This window comes from Sitophilus oryzae, unplaced genomic scaffold, assembly GCF_002938485.1.
Source record: "Sitophilus oryzae breed Bouriz unplaced genomic scaffold, Soryzae_2.0 scaffold_227_pilon_pilon, whole genome shotgun sequence".
Lineage (NCBI taxonomy): Eukaryota > Metazoa > Arthropoda > Insecta > Coleoptera > Curculionidae > Sitophilus > Sitophilus oryzae.
Window position 1 is genome coordinate 2,166,497 of NW_022146782.1, and position 19,982 is coordinate 2,186,478.

At 32.1% G+C, this 19,982-nt stretch overlaps 2 protein-coding genes across 6 annotated transcripts in view; one reads left to right on the plus strand and one right to left on the minus strand.

Moving 5' to 3' along the window:
- Positions 1-19,982, minus strand: part of LOC115884263 — a 113,600-nt gene that overhangs the window by 37,636 nt on the left and 55,982 nt on the right. Inside the window, exons 4-8 of the mRNA XM_030902776.1 lie at positions 14,271-14,454; positions 13,793-13,975; positions 13,603-13,719; positions 452-633; positions 255-394 (exon numbers count right to left, since the gene is read on the minus strand). Coding sequence (XP_030758636.1) covers positions 255-394; positions 452-633; positions 13,603-13,719; positions 13,793-13,975; positions 14,271-14,454 — 806 coding nt within the window. The remainder of the gene's footprint in view (positions 1-254; positions 395-451; positions 634-13,602; positions 13,720-13,792; positions 13,976-14,270; positions 14,455-19,982) is intronic.
- LOC115884261 lies at positions 6,898-11,492 on the plus strand. Of its 5 annotated transcripts, none has more exons than XM_030902771.1 (3): positions 6,898-7,209; positions 7,629-8,451; positions 10,257-11,492. In XM_030902771.1, the coding sequence occupies exons 2-3, from the start codon at positions 8,440-8,442 to the stop codon at positions 11,277-11,279; spliced, it is 1,035 nt and encodes a 344-aa protein (XP_030758631.1). In that variant the 5' UTR covers positions 6,898-7,209; positions 7,629-8,439; the 3' UTR covers positions 11,280-11,492. The 5 variants fall into 3 exon arrangements, with proteins under 5 accessions (XP_030758633.1, XP_030758631.1, XP_030758634.1 ...); XM_030902773.1 differs by having other exon boundaries at positions 9,539-11,492; XM_030902769.1 differs by having other exon boundaries at positions 7,629-11,492.

A 19,982-nucleotide genomic window follows, 5' to 3' on the forward strand; every position in this document is an offset into this window, starting at 1 on the left:
ATCTAGACAAGTTAAAAAATGCTATTTCTGCCGAATGCAATAGAATTTCAGTTTACCAACTAGCGAATGTAAGAAGAGAATTTTATGATCGCCTGGGTTATTGTCTAGCAGTCGATGGAATATTTGAACATCTTCCCTTTTACCCGACCCCTGAGAGCAACCCGAACAGTACAGCGTATTAGACTCTTAACACAGAACAGAACAATAATGCATGTAAGACGGAAAATACATTTTTTCTCCGAATTCTCACTCACCTGTTAAAGCAGATAAGGGTGGTCTTTGTTGTCCATCAGACTCGAACAAATCCTTTACCCTGTTGTATATAACTTCTTGAGGATTATGAAGGTAGAAAGATTCACTGCCGTTTGAGCTGGTCTCCGAGCAGCTGGACGTACTGAAAATTACATCAATTTTAAATAAATCTAGGTTTTAAAACTATACAATGGTATACCTATGCCTGTGGTTTGACATAGGGTTAATATATAGTCCATTCTCAGGTGCATGAGCAGGTTCTAGGCTGGGTTCCTTTGAAGGAGGATGCAGGTAAAAGGGCTGAAGAGAATCAGCTAGATTTTTGGCGTTTTGTGGTGGTTTGGGCTTGCAGTTGGAGCAGTCAGAACCCACACTGTTTCCCTGAAAAGAAATAACATTTTTAGATAATATCAAATGTAATACCTATAGGTACCGTTTTTGGATAAGGTTTTTTTTACTTGAAATCATTTATAAAAAAAATATCCAGTATATAGAAGCCTCCCCAAACACAAAATCATAAAAATTTCTCTGCGGAAATGAACCATTCTCTTTTTTCCGACTTTAGAATAAATGAAATCAGTGACATGAAAACGTGTTCTTATTTTACATTCTAAACACTTTTCTTGTGTAGGTATGAGCTTAACCTAGTAGATACTGTAATTTAGACATCAATACCGTACCGAGAAAAAAAACGAAAATTAACAAAAATGAACCGACAAACCAAAACAAACCTAGTCAAAGCAATCAAATTATTTTCGAATTCCAATTGCCGAATACTTTTCAAATCTTGCCATATTTTACAATATTTTATCAATAAATGAAAATCGTACACTTCCACAAGAAGTTTTTTTGCGTGTCTATGTTTAGAAAAAAATTCTAGAAGGAAAAACAGAAACGTATTTTTATGTAACTGTTTTCAGCTATTCTAAAGTTGAAAAACTTTCAAATAAAAAATTTAAGAAGGCTTCGAAATAAATATTATAATATTACTAGCGTGTACCCGCGACTTCGTTCGCATCGAATTAATCATTTGTAATGGTGATGATAAATCAAAGCAAGAATTTCCATTAACATACAAACTGGATAAAATTTTCTCACATTTATGTCAGCATGAGAAAAAACAATATGGCGATATTATTATATAACTTGGTAATATTTGAGAGGTAGTTTTATCTCGTTGGAATTTTACTTTCGAAAAATCCGTTTGCCAAAAATAAGCTTTTTACGTCAAGTAGTTTAAGCAGAATCGCGGTTAATCAATTACCCAACTTTTTGGTTACCCAAACCAAACCAAACACCCGGCACGATTTTTTAAAAAATTTCAAAGTATGCAAAAAAACAAAATAAATTATGCTTGTCTAAGCGTTTTCCCGAAAGACTAACCGTTTTTTAGATAACAAATATTGTAAAATTTGAGGGGCGTTTTCACCCTCTTGGAATTTGAGATTCGAGAAACCTCTCCTTATCGAACCTCTACGCCCCACAGTCAATCCGTTTGCCAAAAATCAGCTTTAAACGTACACACAATTTAAACACCCTGTATAAATTTTTAAAAAATCCTAAAATATGTAAAACAACAAAATAAAATATACGTGTTTAAGAGTTTTTCCGAAAAACTCACCGGTTTTTAAATAAAAAATATTCTAATATTTGAGGGGTAGTTTCACCCCCTTAGAATTCGAGTTTCGAAAAATCCCTTCTTATCGAACCTTTACACCCTAAAGTCACTCCCAAGTTTTCCAAAAATCAGCTTTTTACGTCAAGCGCTTTAAGCAGGATCATGATTAATCAATGACCAGATTTTTCGAAACACCCTGTATACATTTTTAAAAAATCTTAAAATATGTAAAAAAAGAAAATAAAATATGCGTGTTTAAGCGTTTTTTTCGGAAACTTAACCGTTTTTTCGTTAATATTCCACCCCCCTTTTTACCCCCTTAGGGGATGAATTTTAAAAAATCCCTTCTTATCTCACGTAAACATCATAAAAGGACCCCCTGTGCAAAATTTCAGCTTTCTAGGGTTAAGGGTTTGGTCTGACTTACAGATTTATACATATGTATACAGGGTGTTTCAAAACAAATGCGAAAAACTTCAGGGGGTGATTCCTTGTTCAAAATAAAGGGTAGTTTGCTTCATAAACGTTGGGTCAAAAGTCAACCATTAGGGAGATATCGCGGTACAAAGATGGCGGAAAAATAATGTTTTTATTTTTTATCTTGAAAACGAAAAGAGATAGACTAATGAAATTTTATGGAAGCATTACTGTTATGAAAACACACTTTCTGGTAATTTTTCACTTTTTTAAAATGAGTGGAAGGGGTTGAAATAAACTACCCTTATCATTCTTGTTAACGAAATTTAAAGAAAAATCTTATCAAACACATGCAAAAAAATTAATTTGGATAGTTTAGTTTGTTTAGAAACTTTTTTATCTCTTGTATTTTTTTTATAGAACTCACCGATTTGAAATTAAAAAATAAAATGTAAAGCATTACATGTCAGGACTAAAAATATTTTTAGATTAAGAATCTAGTGATAATGATAATAATAATAATCTAGATAATAACGTATTGCAGTAGGGTAATGGTCAAATAAAACAATATTAGAAACATCCTAAAAAGTGACAGCGGCCGACTAGATTTTTTCCTAAAAAAATTACAGCTGCCCACTAGATTCTTTATCTAAAAATCTTTTTTGTCCTGACATATAATGCTTTACATTTTATTTTCTAATTTCAAATCGGTGAGTTTTATCAAAAAAACACAAGAGATAAAAAAGTTTCTAAATACACTAAACTATCAAAATTAATTTTTTTTGCATGTGTTTGATAAGATTTTTCTTTAAATTTCATTAACAAGAATGATAGGGGTAGTTTATTTCAACCCCTTCCACTCATTTTAAAAAAAGTGAAAAAATTACCAGAAAGTGTGTTTTCATAACAGTAATGCTTCCGTAAAATTTCATTAGTCTATCTCTTTTCGTTTTCAAGATAAAAAATAAAAACATTATTTTTCCGCCATCTTTGTACCGCGATATCTCCCTAATGGTTGACTTTTGACCCAACGTTTATAAAGCAAACTACCCTTTATTTTGAACAAGGAATCACCCCCTGGAGTTTTTCGCATTTGTTTTGAAACACCCTGTATATAGATACAAACAAATATTTTTTACAGAATGCATTTATTAAGACGCTTTCTGATATAAACCTAATGAAAAATCACACACCGTATACATAGTATGGGTATTTCAAACCAATCCTTACCTACTAGTGAAAACCAAATTATTTTTTTTCAACTAAATCCAACATTAAAATATTCAAAAATAGTCTAGAATCAGGCTTAACTGTGTTTTCTTGTTGATTTCCGTGTGCGCACCTCAGAAATTCTGAAAAGATAGCCATGATTTCTCCAGTTGTCAAGGCAACTGAACAAAAAAGAATCTCAATAGCAAAAAATGACATTTCATGTTTGTTATTCAGATTGAATAACTCGCTTGTGATTTCATGAACTATGTTTTTAAATAATATTCGGTATTTTAATGCTGTGCAGGCTGTGCAGGCTGTGCAGATGCTGTGATTTTGTATAAGTAGTGGTGGTTTATTAGTGTTCTGTGGCTAATTTCAGGATACGACAATTTTTGCTACAAGTGATTGTAAGTAATTGCAAGTTATTGATATTTTTTTATAGTTAACTACCGTTTTCATGTCCAAAAAATTTCAGTTATACTGTGTGTCCCAATATTTCGTGAACATAGAACTAAGTAATGTATTTTTTGAATGAAAATAATTTAATTGGGCACAATTTATCTCTATTATAGTTCATATGCAATAAACTTTTAGTCCCCTGATTAAGTTTGACCGGTTCGTTTAATCAAAATATTAACAATAAATAATAAATAAAATAAAATACAATTTCCTGTCTCACAATGTACCGTTTATGTCAGGGAAGGGATCATAGTTTCATAGTTGTCGATTTTCGAAAGAAGTATATTATTTCGTATATTTTTCATTTTATTGATTTTATGGAAAGCACTGTTCATTAAAATGTTGTATCCTATGTTATAGGGCTCGTTTTTCTCTACAATTTCCTGTCTCACAATGTATCGTTTGTGTCCGGGAAGGATTCATAGTTTCATAGTTGTCGATTTTCGAAAGAAATCAGTACATGTATATTATTTCGTATATTTTTCATTTTATTGATTTTATGGAAAGCACTGTTCATTGAAATGTTGTATCCTATGTTATAGGACTTGTTTCTCTCTACAATTTCCTGTCTCACAATGTACCGTTTGTGTCGGGGAAGGGATCATAGTTTCATAGTTGTCGATTTTCGAAAGAAATCAGTACATGTATATTATTTCGTATATTTTTTATTTTATTGATTTTATGGAAAGCACTGTTCATTGAGTAATACAAAACTAATAGCCTATGAGCTAACGACATATTTAGAGAACATGTTTTAGGCAAGCTAGAATAACTAAAAATGTATAGTTTATTAACGGGTGAACCCAGAATCCTAAGTCTGGCGGGGGGTTGGGGGTGTTTCGCTACTGCGCAACCCATAACATTTGCAAAAAAATAAAACCAAAAACATTCTTTAGGCAACTTGAAATTTGTTTATTCTTAAATTTTAGCATCTATTTAACCTAGAAATAAGTATGCCTGACTTTTTTTTCGGGTTTAAAGTGTAACCAGACCATTCCAAATATGTTTAATTATTATGCCTGGAAAACATACTTTAGGCATTCTAAAATTTTTACAGCGTGTTTATTAGATGATATTAAAAAATATGTGTTAATTGCCAGACGAATTCAATGGGATTTAATACTTGCCAGACGCGAATAAAGATTTTAAATGAGCGTGATAAGAAAGTCTTATGAGTATCTATAAGCGCGAGAAAGATAGTTTATTGAGACCCGGTCGGCAGCCGATGCGGCTGACGTAACAGCATTTTGAAGTCGTAAAAACATAAAAAAAAACTAACTAATATTGAATAAATAAAAAGAAACATTTTTTAATAAAAATGTATGATTGAAATCCTTTCTATTGAAAAGAAAACTTTTTAATTTAATTATTTTGTATCTGAAAGAATAAAAAGACGAATAATTATTTAAAAATTAGCATAATATAAAATATATTTTTTTCAAACGTCACAAAAGTGTAATTGTTATTATACTTTTGTGACATATTATATTATTATTAATTTTTGCGACCTGATTGACAATATACAAAAGTCATTTTAACGCCTACGCATAAAAGTAAAGCACTTTTACTTATTCTGAATCTATTTGAATGAAAGATTAACAATGGTACTTTAATAAAATTCCAGAATGCTTATTTTTTTAGCACTATACATGGTACTCTTTTGTCGGGACTACGTTTTCTGGTAAAACCGCTTCTTTAAATTTTAAACCATGCTGTTGGCGCACTTTTAAAAATTCTTTGCATTTTTGTAGTCTGCCTTCATCAAAAACAAGAACTTTCACTAGTAACTTTTTTACAAACTACACAACTTGAATGTTTTTTATCCATTGTGATTTAGTAGTTAGTAGCGAAATTAGTAGTTACTAAAATATTTATTTGGAGTAATTATTCTAAACTATTTACACTATGCTCGTCAATATTTAATTTATAAATACATATTTGTACATGGTAACTTAATTCCAACAAAATAATCTCGGAATTAAAAGTCTGCAAATAATTGAAATGAAACCGAAAAAAAATTGTTTTTGTGAAAATTTGAAGTACTCCAATATACTGTTACGTCAGCCGCATCGACTGCCCACGGGTCTCAATAAACTATCGTTCTCGCGCATTGAATTCGTCTGGCAATTAACACATATTTTTTAATGTCATCTAATAAACACGCTGTAAAAATTTTAAAATGCCTAAAGTGTGTTTTCCAGGTATAATAATTAAACATATTTGGAATGGTCTGGTTACACTTTAAACCCGAAAAAAAAGTGGCGCACTTATTTCTAGGTTAAATAGATGCTAAAATTTAAGAATAAACCAATTTCAAGTTGCCTAAAGAATGTTTTTTGGATTTATTTTTTCGCATATGTTATGGGTTGCGCAGTAGCGAAATACCCCCAACCCCCCAGCCAGACTTAGGATTCTGGGTTCACAAGTTATTAAACTTTATTTTTTTTGTTATTCTAACTTGCCTAAAATATGTTCTCTAAATATGTCGCCAGCTGTCTAAAGCTCTATAAAGTGTCCAAACGGATGACAAGGTCAGGAAATAAATAAATAAATGTTGCAATTTGACATTTTTTACAGCAGAGCTACCACCTGAATCAATTCAGGTTTTGATTAATAATCAATAATATTCAACCATTTATCATATCTCTTTTATATTTTTTTATAAAACTGCACAGAATAGCCGCTAAAATTAATAATTCAATGTACTTTTTTCTGCATTTTCACGTGGGTACCCACGTCACAAAACCAGCAGAAAAGATGTGTCCTTTCGTGGTTCTAAAGTGCCCCAGGACCTAAATATATGTATTTAGTTTGCACTCTAATCGTTCATAGCTACCCACACACTGACCACTATCTACCTAATAATATTTGGATTGAAAAATGCCCCGCACGAGCAAATAGTAAGCCTATAACAGTAATTTTCCTTCGCTTGTCCTTGATATAATTACCATGTAGTTTCCGAATAAACCTACTCATCAGCACGAACTTTTTTGGAGTTTTTTTGATCTGTGGCCCGGTTCGATCGCTGCCTGTGTTGTCATTCCGTTTTCGTGCTCGTCAGCGACGACTGTAAACAAATCGCGTGTGTCGAAAATTAAAAAGAAAAATGCCGAAAAGACCATTTAAAGACAAGGACCAGGACAAATACGGTGAAATAAAGAGATTAAAAAAGCAATTTAGAGAAATGCAAGAACATTTAAATAAGATTTGTGATTCTAGTGAATCATCTTCTGAAGTTTTTTCAACATCAGGTACGTTTTTTTTTTCTTTTTAGCTTAATGAAGAGTTGTCAGATAACAAGGAGAAATTTAGGCAGGGATATCGTGCGATATTCCCTGAGAGACAGGAAAACCGTGCGGTTTTTTCATGTCGTCCTTATATAATATAAATAAAATGTTTTTAGGACAACGTGCGTTGTTCCTAAAATTGAAATCGGGCGATTTCTTATATAAACAAGCAATTATATAACATGAGATCAGGCGATCTCATTTGAATAGAACTTTGTCAGCTGGTATCTTCACTGAAAGACTGAAAAACCGTGCGGTTTTTTCATGTCATCCTTATTTAATATAAATAAAATGTTTTTAGGGCAACGTGCGTTGCTCCTAAGAAACGAAATCAGGCGATTTCATCACTTGAATAGGACTTTGATGTCATGTTTTCTTTTCAGAATCGGAGGCTACCTCTGATATTCCAAATATTCCAGCCCCAGACGTCACAGTAGTAGATACAGAAATACCAGAAAATTCTGATCAATATTTTGACGCTTTAGGTTTAAGACCAGACTCAGGGGACAATGAAGGCAAAGACTTACATGAAGAAATTGTTGTTCGCTGGCACAGCCACTTGAAAAAAGGGCTATCTAAAGAACAGCGAGAAGAATTAATGTTAAAGTATAAGGTGCCTGCAAATTGCAAAGCTCTTCATCCTCCCCAGATAAATAATGAAGTACAACCTTGCCTAAATAAGTCGGTTCTTGACCATGATCGTTTTATCTCAGCGTTACAACAACAATTGGCTCATGGCTTATCAGCAATAGGGACAGTCATTGAGGCTATGATGCCTAACAAAGAACAAGTAGATAACATGAAATCATTGGCAGAGGCCTGCCAATTATTCACTAACGTTCATCATGGACTTTCAGTTCACCGTAGATTTAAAATCATACCACATTTAAATCCGGAATGCAAAAAAGTCGTGGACAGTCTGGAAATAGATGATTTTTTATTTAATAAAAAATTTGCAGATACAATGAAAAATGAACAAATCATAAAAAAGGCCAGTGCTGATTTTAAAAAGAAGAATTGGCAAACTAAATTTTCAAGACCATCAATAAATACATCAATGTATCATTTAAACTACCGGCGTGGGCCTCCCAGAGAGAAAATGAAGGAAAAAAGGAGGAGGGAAGAAAAGAAGCCATCAGGATATCAGAAGTATCACAAGAAAGTCCCCAGGAAATACCATCGCCAGGAATAGATATGGAGGAAGATGTGAGTAATTGCGCTGGTAGACTTTCGAGATTTTTACAGAGTTGGAAACATATTACGAAAGACCGAGCGGTCTTAGACTGGGTCACAGGTATTAAAATACCTTTTATTAAAAAACCTGTACAGTATTTTGAGCCCTCTGTACAAATCTCTGACAAACTCTTACCCCAGTATAAAAAATCCATTCAGCAAATGTTAGAAATAGGTGCTATCGAAGAGTGTCATTCTTCAATAGGACAATTTATATCATCTTACTTTATAATTAAAAAACCCTCTGGCTGTTATAGGTTTATTTTAAATTTAAAAAGCCTTAACAAATTTTTATTTGCTCCTCATTTTAAATTAGAGAATTACAGAACTGTAATAAAACTTATAAATAAAAATTGCTACCTTTCAAATATCGATCTAAAGGATGCATATTATTTAATTTCAGTTAATAAAAAGTACAGAAAATACCTGCGATTTCGCTTCGAAAATCGTCTATATCAGTTCAGTTGTTTACCATTTGGTCTTAACATCGCACCATATATTTTCACTAAACTTATGAAACCGTTAACAAAAAAACTGCGTCTTATGGAAATAAGTACTGTATTTTATTTAGATGATATTCTTATTATAGGTAAAAATAAAAATGAATGTAAAAAATACACGAAAATAGTTCTTTCAGAACTAGCCAAATTAGGATTTATAATAAATAATAAAAAAAGTATGTTAATACCTCAACAAACTATTAGATTCTTAGGGTTTATATATAATACTAATAAAATGACCATTTCACTTCCTGGTGAAAAACGTAAAGCCATTCAAAATTTGATTTTAAATTTACGGAAGAAAAGGAAATGCACAATTAGGGAATTTGCCCAACTAATAGGCAAACTTGTAGCATCTTGTCCTTCAACAAAATATGGTTTTATTCATATTAAGCAGTTTGAAAAAATTAAACATTTTTTGTTGCGAGGAGACTATTACAATTATAATAAAAAGATGCATATTCCAACCTCTTTAAATAATGAATTAGAGTGGTGGCACAATAATATAGGATTAGGTCAATCGATAAAATCTAAAAATTTCTCACTTGAAATTTTTTCAGACGCCTCCAAGACGGGTTGGGGAGCGTTTTGTAACGGTCACAGATGTCACGGTTTCTGGAATAATAAAGAGCAGGTAAAACATATTAATTTTTTAGAAATCAAAGCCGCCTATTTCGCCTTGAGATCACTTGCTAAAGACAAAGAAAATATTTCCATTTTATTAAGAATTGATAATCAAACGGCAATATCGTGTATTAATCGAGGTGGAAGTGTTAAATACTCATATTTAGATAATATTACAAAAGCTCTTTGGCAGTGGTGTGAAAAGAAGTGTATTATAGTATTCGCTAGCTATATTAGTTCATCTGCTAACTTTGAGGCAGATAGAGAATCAAGATTTTTCTCAATTAATACTGAATATGAGCTAAATGACACTGTATATAATCAAATTATACAGAGATTTGGTTCTCCGGAAATAGATTTATTTGCAACTAGAATTAACAAAAAGTGCAATAAATTTGTTTCCTGGTTTCCAGATCCTGAGTCATGGAAGGTTGACGCGTTCACAATAAGGTGGTCAGAATTTTTCTTTTACGCTTTCCCCCCCTTTTCAATAATTACTAGGGTCTTAGAAAAAATTGTTCAGGAAAAGGGATTAGGAATTGTAGTAGTACCTTATTGGCCTACACAGGCATGGTATCCCCTGTTCACTAAGTTGTTATTAGAGAAACCTATTTATTTTAAAGCAAACAAATTTTTACTTGTCTCTCCTTTCAGAGACTACCACCCACTACACGAGGAGATTTCCCTGGTAGTAGGGAAATTATCCGGCAGGCTTATATAAGAAAGGGGGTTCCAGTGACAGCAATAGAAATAATCGAGGCATCTATATCAAAAGGAACACTTAAACAGTACACATCTTGTTATAAAAAATTCTGGCAATTTTGTGCTGACAGTAACAGGGATCCTCTTGTTTATAAGCTAGAAACATATTTGGATTTTTTATCCGATGCCTTAAAAGAAGGTCTTTCATTTTCTGTCGTCAATTCTTATAGATCAGCTCTTAATTTGATATTTAGTCCTATAAGTAATAATGATGAAAAAGTAATTAATCGTTTTGTGAAGGGAGTGTCTAATATTCGACCACCAGGACCTAAATATAAGATTACTTGGGATCCAGACCCTCTATTAAAATACCTAGGTACATTATATCCTCTAGAGGCGTTAGATTTAGAATACGCAACTTATAAACTAGTCACTCTTATGGCACTGACATCAGCCAGCAGAGTTCAGACTCTTTCTCTAATTAAAGTTCAAAACATTAATATATCGGTAGACAGAGTTGAGATTAAAATACCAGATAGAGTAAAAACATCCGCTCCAGGCAGATTCCAACCGCTACTAATTTTTCCGTTTTTTAAGAGTAAACAAGAACTTTGCGTTGCGTCCACCATTGCGGACTACATTAAAAGAACGAAACCAATACGCAATACCGAAGAAAAACTAATTCTTACCCATAAAAAACCACACCGTTCAGCATCTTCTCAGACAATAAGCAGGTGGATTAAAAATACTTTAAACTTAGGTGGCGTAGATACGTCCATTTTTTCAGCCCATAGTGTACGTCACGCTACAACTTCGGCTGCGTATAAAGCAGGCGTAAATATAGAGATAATTAAAAATACAGCAGGCTGGACTCCTGCCTCGAACACCTTCTTTAGTTTTTATAATAGACCTGTAGAAAAACCTCAAGATAAATTTGCCAAAGCCATTATTGAATTGGGTTCTAATAAATCGTAGTGTTCTACTGTTAGTAGTATTAAGTATTTTTTTATTATTATTTAGGTGTTATCAATATATCATATTCATTCTATTAGTTATAAGTTAAAAGTTAAGTTCTTTACATTATATACTCAGTAGTTAGTTATAAACTCAGAGTTTATGTTAATCATTTATTAGTAAATATGTAAAAATATAAAAAATATAATTTCCAAAGTTTTCTAAAGTTCAAAAAAAAAATATTTTTTAAATTTTAGAATTTATATTTCTTACAATAAGTAATTGTTAGAGAAGTTAATATCTTATGATAATAATTAATTATATCAATATATGGTTATAAAAAATAAAAAAATTGCCTTTGACTTTGAACATCTACATGGTAATTATATCAAGGACAAGCGAAGGAAAATTAAAAGATTAATCGACTTACCTGAAGGATGATTAATCATAATTTTCCGAGCTTGTCCGAAGATATAATTACCCAACCCCCCCTATATACCCCAGATCCTAGGCAATTTTTTTAGACACTTCAACGGAATGACAACACAGGCAGCGATCGAACCGGGCCACAGATCAAAAAAACTCCAAAAAAGTTCGTGCTGATGAGTAGGTTTATTCGGAAACTACATGGTAATTATATCTTCGGACAAGCTCGGAAAATTATGATTAATCATCCTTCAGGTAAGTCGATTAATCTTTTAATTTTATTACTGTATATTAATAGAATTATGTTAAGTGAATCTGTGTAATAACGGACGTTATTTTAATAAGGCATACCTTTTGCAATGATGATGATTAAATGCAGTTAATCGGTATGGTCAGTAAATTAAGAAGTTTGTAAATGTTTAACAGCATATACCATGTGATGCATCAGAACACGGGACATGGGAAATCCCATGTACATTTTCAAAAGATCAAATCTATACTAATATACCTATAAAATCCTTAAGTGACTGACATACTGATTAATCACGATCCTGCTCAAACCACTCAACGTAAGAAGCTCAATTTTGGCATACAGGTTGATTCTAGGGTGTAGAGGTTCGATAAGAAGATTTTTCGAAATTCCAGTTCCAAGAGGGTGAAACCACCCCTCAAATATTACAATATTTTTTATTTAAAAAACGGTCAAGTTTCCGAAAAAACGCTTAAACACGTATATTTTATTCTGTTTTTTTACATATTTTAAGATTTTTTAAAAATGTATACAGGTTGTTTCGAAAAATCTGGTGATTGATTAATGACGATGCTGCTTAAAGCGCTTGACGTAAAAAGCTGATTTTTGGAAAACAGATTGACTTTAGGGTGTAGAGGTTCGATAAGAAGGGATTTTTCGAAATTGCAGTTCCAAGAGGGTGAAACCACCCCTCAAATATTACAATATTTTTTATTTAAAAAACGGTCAAGATTCCGAAAAAACGCTTAAACACGTATATTTTATTTTATTTTTTTACATATTTTAAGATTTTTTAAAAATGTATACAGGGTGTTTGGAAAAATCTGGTCATTGATTAATCACGATCCTGCTTAAAGCGCTTGACGTAAAAAGCTGATTTTTGGAAAACAGATTGACTTTAGGGTGTAGAGGTTCGATAAGAAGGGATTTTTCGAAATTACAATTTCGAAATTCCAATTGTTCCAAGAGGGTGAAACCACCCCTCAAATATTACAATATATTTTATTTAAAAAACGGTCAAGTTTCCGAAAAAACGCTTAAACACGTATATTTTATTTTGGTTTTTTACATATTTTAAGATTTTTTATAAATTTATACAGGGTGTTTCATAAAATATGACCATTGACTAATCACGATTCTGCTTAAACTGCTTGAAGTTTAAAGCTGATTTTTGGCAAACTGGTTGACTGTGGGAGTTCCATAAGGAGGTGTTTTTCGTATCTCAAATGCCAAGAGGGTGAAAACGCCCCTCGAATATTACAATATTTGTTATTTAAAAAACGATTAGTCTTTCGGGAAAACGCTTGGACACGCATAATTTATTTTGTTTTTTTACATATTTTGAAATTTTTTTAGAAAATCATACAGGGTGTTCTAAAAAGTTTGATAGTTGATTAACCACGATTCTGCTTAAACTGATTGACGTAAAAAGCTTATTTTTGATGAAACTACCCCTCAAATATTACCAAATTATATAATAATATCGCCATATTGTTTTTTCTCATGCTGACATAAATGTGAGAAAATTTTATCCAGTTTGTATGTTAATGGAAATTCTTGCTTTGCTTTATCATCACAATTACAAATGATTAATTCGACGCGAACGAAGTCGCGGGTACACGCTAGTATTACTATATAATTATAACGTATATATCTCAAAGGACTTACCCTTTTGACGTGATGATCTCCCTTTTTCGTCGTACAAGAACAGCGTTTTTCATTGGTCGGTCTGTCGGAATCGTTATAATCTGGTGTAGTACCGTGCTGAACCAATATATTCAAACACTATATTTAAGAAAAAATAAAAAACCCAAAAATTAGCAATAAATTATTAAGGCTTCTGTAAAGATTGAGTTACTTCGACTTGTTGGTTTTCAGCAGCGTCATTGATTGGACTTTTTCCATATTTATCCAGACTTAGTCTGGCCCCGTGCTTCAACAACCACCTAACGGTATCCAGGTGGCCTCTGGATGCGGCGAAATGAAGTGGAGTAGCTCCATCTCCGTCTCTTAAGTTTGGATCGACACCTTGCTCTTGAATCTGTAAAAGAAAACAGAGGTAGGTTACAACCACTGGTGCTTTTTTTATTGATATATATCATAAGATTTTTAAAAATGAAAAATAAAAGGCGAATGTCATGAACGCCGTTTTTGTTCGATGATAGAGTGAATCTTTATCAAATTAAGAGCAATAATTATTTTCAGGACTGGTATTTAAAAATATATGCATTTTATGCTTAAATTTTGAGAACCACTGGATTTTTTCAGTCTCGGTCTTCCATTTGCTCATCACTAAGTAAAACCAAGGCATTAAAAATAATAAAAAAAAATAGTACCATCCACTTGACGCAATTTAGACAACCCATCTGACTAGCGGCGTGAATGGGTGCCATACCATCTTTAGCACGCACATAGAGGGAACCACCTGCTTCCAGTACCAGAAACTTGAGGACATCTAAATGGCCTTCTTGGGCAGCCAGGTATACCGGTGTGACGTCATTGTCCATCTGGGTATTGGCACTGCAAAAAATAACAGAAATTAAAAAAATAAATAAAGAAATCTTTAAATATTTTTAGCCGACCATACTAACAGGTATGGTAGGCTATTAAGATCGCCAAAAAAAAGTTTTATTTAGCTCGACCCGTATGGTATTTATTTATTTGTTTGTTTATTTGGGTCAAAATTAGAAATTGAAATTTAGTACCTTCCTGTTGTCAGATTGATCTGAAATTTGGTACACACCTTTAGTTCCGATGACAATACAATATAGTAATATCAATAACATTGTAAATCTAAGATGGCCGCCGGTACAACATGGCGGATTTCATATTTTTCCACAACCCCCTCAATATGGGTATCAAATGAAAGGGCTACACTAGTAGAATACTGTGATAATGACAAAATTTAAAATCCAAGATGGACGTCGTTACAAAATGGCGTATTAGGTGAGGGCATGAGTAGTCGTGTCCAGAACAGTTGTGTCCAAGATTGTGATGTTAGAAGGACAGATAAAAAAAATAGGTAATGAATTTTTTTGTGAAAATGTTGCGGTCCAACATTGACGTTACAAAAGGATTGGTAATGGTGCTATAGGCCACATTACAGAAATTGTTTGGCCTCAGTTCCGTCGAACCTCAAATGTACGAAACAGATGTACCATCAGTTTGATTGACTTTGGCAGAGACGGCATACACGTTATACACTCGAAAGCCATACAGTTTCCAGCAAAATTCAATTATGGTACGGCTGAAAGAAGGATGTTACCCTTTAATTTTGTCATGGGCATCCACCGTCCATAAAATGCAGGGCAGCACAGTCGACCATGCAGTAGTGTATTTGGGCTCAAAATTGTTTGAGGAAGGGCAAGCATACGTGGCTCTAAGTCGAGTCAAGTCTCTGGAAGGGCTATGTATTGAGGAATTAGATTGTAATAAATTATCAGGTAAAAAACCATGTAATAATGATGCACTAAATGAATTAAATAGACTGAGGAATATTCGGTAGGGATTTCCGTTAAATACTAAAAACTAAAAAATAAAAAATCGGTAAAAAAACTCGGAAAATAAAAAAATCAAACAAAAAGTAAAACCAAAAGTTAATTGACAGACAGAACATAAGAATAAAAAAAGATGAGATAAAATAAAATAAAAAATCGGTAAAAAAACTTTTAAGTTAAACGGTTTTATCTTATGTGCACTGAAAACTAGAAAATAATAATAACAATTAGGTATTTTGAACTTCTAGTTCAGAAATATTTTAGTACTAGGCAGAATAGCTTTTAGGCATATTAGACTAAAATAAAAACGTGGGGCCCCTCTCTCCTCCTACCTATGGCAAAGCATATCTTTATACTTTGGTAGATCATGAGCTCGGCGTTCGCTGGTGAAACCGCCACGGCTGGTTATTGATTGTCAAAATCTCCAGTTACGATTATAGTAAGTCGATGCAATCCACACTTAGTATAGAAGAAAGTATTACGGAGAATTCATTATTTCTCGCAGCTTAAGGAGTAATTTTTAAATGTAGGAACGACTTTAGCTCCAAATAAAACTTTTATATTCTTGTCTAATACTAAAATCTTCTGAAAGTCTTTCATAATAGACAAGCGGGTTTTTCTTCTTAGGTGGTAGTTTTCATGGTAGTAACAGGTGGTAACAGTTAGTATTAAGATCGGCAAAAACCGATTTTTTTAATTTCACTAAAAATTTGGGTCATAAATGACCTAAATACAAAATATTTTCATTGTGTCTGTCTGTCTGTCTGTCAGTCCGTCTGTAACACAATAACTCAAAAATCGCTAAACCGATTTTAACCAAATTTGGCACAAAAATACTGTGGCACCCGAGAGTCTGGCCATTAGTTTTTGGAGGGGGTGGGGGGGTGGTAAGGGGGTAAGGGAGGAGGTTAAAAATTAAAAAAAATCGTAACTCCAAAATTACAATAGCTAGCCAAACGCGGTTTTCAATTTAACATTAGGAATAATATTTGCAACAAAATTTGTAATAACATCAAAATCAGTCAAAGTCGAAAAAAAAATTGGAAAAATTTCTTTACTTTGAAACTAAAAGAACTGCCTACCAACTTTTTATTAACATATTTTAGTATGGGCGGCTTAAACGTGCCTCCCGGCGCCAATTTTTTTTAGTATGTACCTGTCACTTATAATAATATAATTTCTTTTATTCGTATTTTGGAAAATTAGATCATTTTATTTTTAGCAAATTAATTTATTTTTGCTCTCCTTGTATACGAAATTATTCTGACTAATTTATTATCAGTTTTCTAGGATTTAGAGACTTACATGTGAGTTTAATATCCAACCATTCACCTGTATAATATAATATAATACAAATAATAATCTAAAATACGTTTGCGCTTATTAGTACTGTAATTATTTTTTTTAAAAAAAAATGTTGCACATTATTTTCTCAAATAATAGATTGTGTTAATTAAAAACCCAACTCTAGAAATAATACAACATAACAAACAAGAAAAAATATACAACAGTCTCTGATTTATGAGAAATTACATGGCACTTTTACCATTCCGAAAGTAATTATAGATACGTGTACTCTGTTTTATTTATTCTGAATGTTTTATTATCTAAATTAAAGTATTAAATATGCATATTTCACTTATGTAATGCGTGCAAATCTTTCTTTGTACCAATAGTATTGCATAGCCTACTTTGAAATTCATAAAGAAAAAAATTGATTGAAAATATCGATCAGGTATGAATTAAAGAATAAAATATAATCAATCCCAAGCAGTTTACAAGTTCTTTCTTCATTGAAAGTACAGGGTGTGCCACTAAAAATAGCTCTCGGCTGTATCTCGGAAAGTATTAGCCGTAGCGGCTGCGGAAAAAAATATTTATAACTAAAGAGGCTATGGGAAATTGCTGGAAATTATTTTCAAGTTTGTAGAACGACCGCTAGGGGGCGCAACTGCAACAAAAACGGTAAAGAGAAAATATTATGTTTCTTTTATCGAGATTTACCAGCCCTGAAGATATTTGCACTTATTTAAGATTCACCCTGTATAGAAATCAGGGAACTAAAAATCTTTCACAAAAAATAAAATACCCAATTCAAGGACAAAATCTGAAATAGAAGACTAAAGCAATATATTTATAATAAGAATAAATCCATGAACATTAAATAATTTTTTTATAGGCCCTCATAATTGCTTTAATTTGAAATAATTTTAAAGCGCCAATTGATGACGTATGAAAAATACGCCCAAGAACCGTGCTCGTGCGCCAGCCAACAACTGGCAACATTGCGATTTGATTTGACCAGCACCACCTCAACTCAAGGCCAATCAACATGATATGGGCAAGGCAAATATGGCGGCGAAGGCAGCGCATTATTAAATTGTTTACCTTTAACCTGAAAAGCCTGTAGTGGTTTCTCGTTCCGATTGCATACCAGAAATAATTAATTATCTCTAGTTTGTTGTGTTTAATACTAAATATTTACTGAAGTTTATTTATTGATCAGTTATTGTGTTGCAATAATAAAATAATACTACCTTATACAGAGTGTACTAAAAATTCAAACCAGACATTTCCACATAGGGAACTTCAAACTTTGTTTAAATCGGACGCCCTCTATTATTAATTATTTGAAGGCAAGAACTTTAAGTATTTATCAAGATATTATACCAAATGAGTAAAAAGCCTTCAAGCCGCCAGTCTGCATAGTTCTTTATAATGGTTACCCTAATAATCAAAAGATAGGTATGGAGGGTAGGTATTAACATTTTATTTTAAACCTGCAAATGCCTTTTATATGCTCTGTTCCAAATTATTACGGGAATTATAGCAAAACGATAAGGTTTCTGTCCTTTTATATTCAAAAAAAAAATGACGAGCTTCGTAAAAAATGGTTGACAGCTAAAATTAATTAATTTCACACTATTAGTTTCCGGCAAGAAGTGCATTAAATATGCCTCAAAAGACCAAAGGCCAAAGCCTTCTGTTACTCTAGTGAGGATATAGTTATGGCTACTGCTTACACTTGTTAATAAATTATTCTAAATAAATGTGGATTTGAGTCAGAAATCAATATAATAATAAGTTATCAAAATTAAAGTCTCTGTTGGTTATAAATCAAGCTATTTATCAAAAAAATGAAATGTCATTGACAACATTGACATTTGAAAATATAATCAGCCTGATGTAAATCTTTTTAGGTCACAATTGCCCCTTAGATACGTGGAGAATTTATTATTAAATCCATCTTGTTCAGAATATCCAATATTTTATTGAAGAACTGTGCATATTAAAGGAATGACCCTTTTACCCCAAAGACAATGCCCTATGTAAAGAGAAAGAGTAAAATAAACTGAGCTATATCGACAAGTTTTACTTACGTACTCTCAAAAAGCTATTTAGTTTTTTTTTCTATATTAAATAGAAGACATATTATATTTTTATATGAAGACTTGAAAGACATTTCTAAATTTTAAGAAAATCCTCACCTTCTATAGTTTAAAGAGATTCCCATTAAAAATGCTATAATATAATAGAAAAAAATATTCCATATTTTTGGACCCAAGCCAGTGTAGTTTATAATTCCAAGAGCATTTACCAAGGCTTTTACTAAGACAATGGTAGGTAAGTGTTTGCAATGGAAAATTTAGTTTATATTGCTATTTCCTGTGCATATATTTCGTGGTATACAAGGTTTTCCGATGATCTTGAACAAGTTATATGCTACCTCAAGCTTTGAATATTTTAACACTACCTACCTATTTTCTGTAGAAGGCAGATTATTTTTATAAAAAGTAACTAACTGATGTTTTCATAAAAGTAATAATATAAAATATTCCATACTTATTTGGAGAACTTTAGAGAAATGAAGCCTTAAAATTTTTAGTGAAATATTACACTAAATTGACATTATTTGAAAAATGTCTATTTGGAAATAAGTATAACAGGTCTTAATCAAATTTACCTTTATTTTAATCGTAGAAACTAAAATGTAATAATATACAGGTGTTCCATTTAAAAAAAATACAACTTTGATATTTTTTATTTATTTGGGACACTCTGTATCTTGTAAAAATATTTTTAAATTGTAGCTCTAATAGTCCTTCAACGAACCCCAAACTTACAATTTGTAAAAATCTCATCGTTTAGCTACAATACTCCGTGTCGTATGTGGTGAACAACCCTGTATAGTATGGCCAGTTCGACCCGGCGTCGATCCGTTTTGTAAATACGGAGTAAGTAAGTAATCCGTAAAGGGTAAGGGGAAAAACGAAATTCTCTAAATACGAGCAATTCATCGGCGTGATATAAATAGTTTAAATAACCATTACTTACTTGTAAAAGAAATTCCATAATACCTAATCAATTTTATTTTTTTCAACGTTTTTCCACGTAAATGATACATAATTTTTATAAAAATTAAAAAAAAAAGGAGAAAAGTAATACAAATTACAGGGGTAAATTTAAAAAAATCTTTGACAATTCCTTTTTAGATTTTTCAAGTATCAACTTCGTATTTAAGGCCTATTTTCTTGGATTAATAGGGGTGAT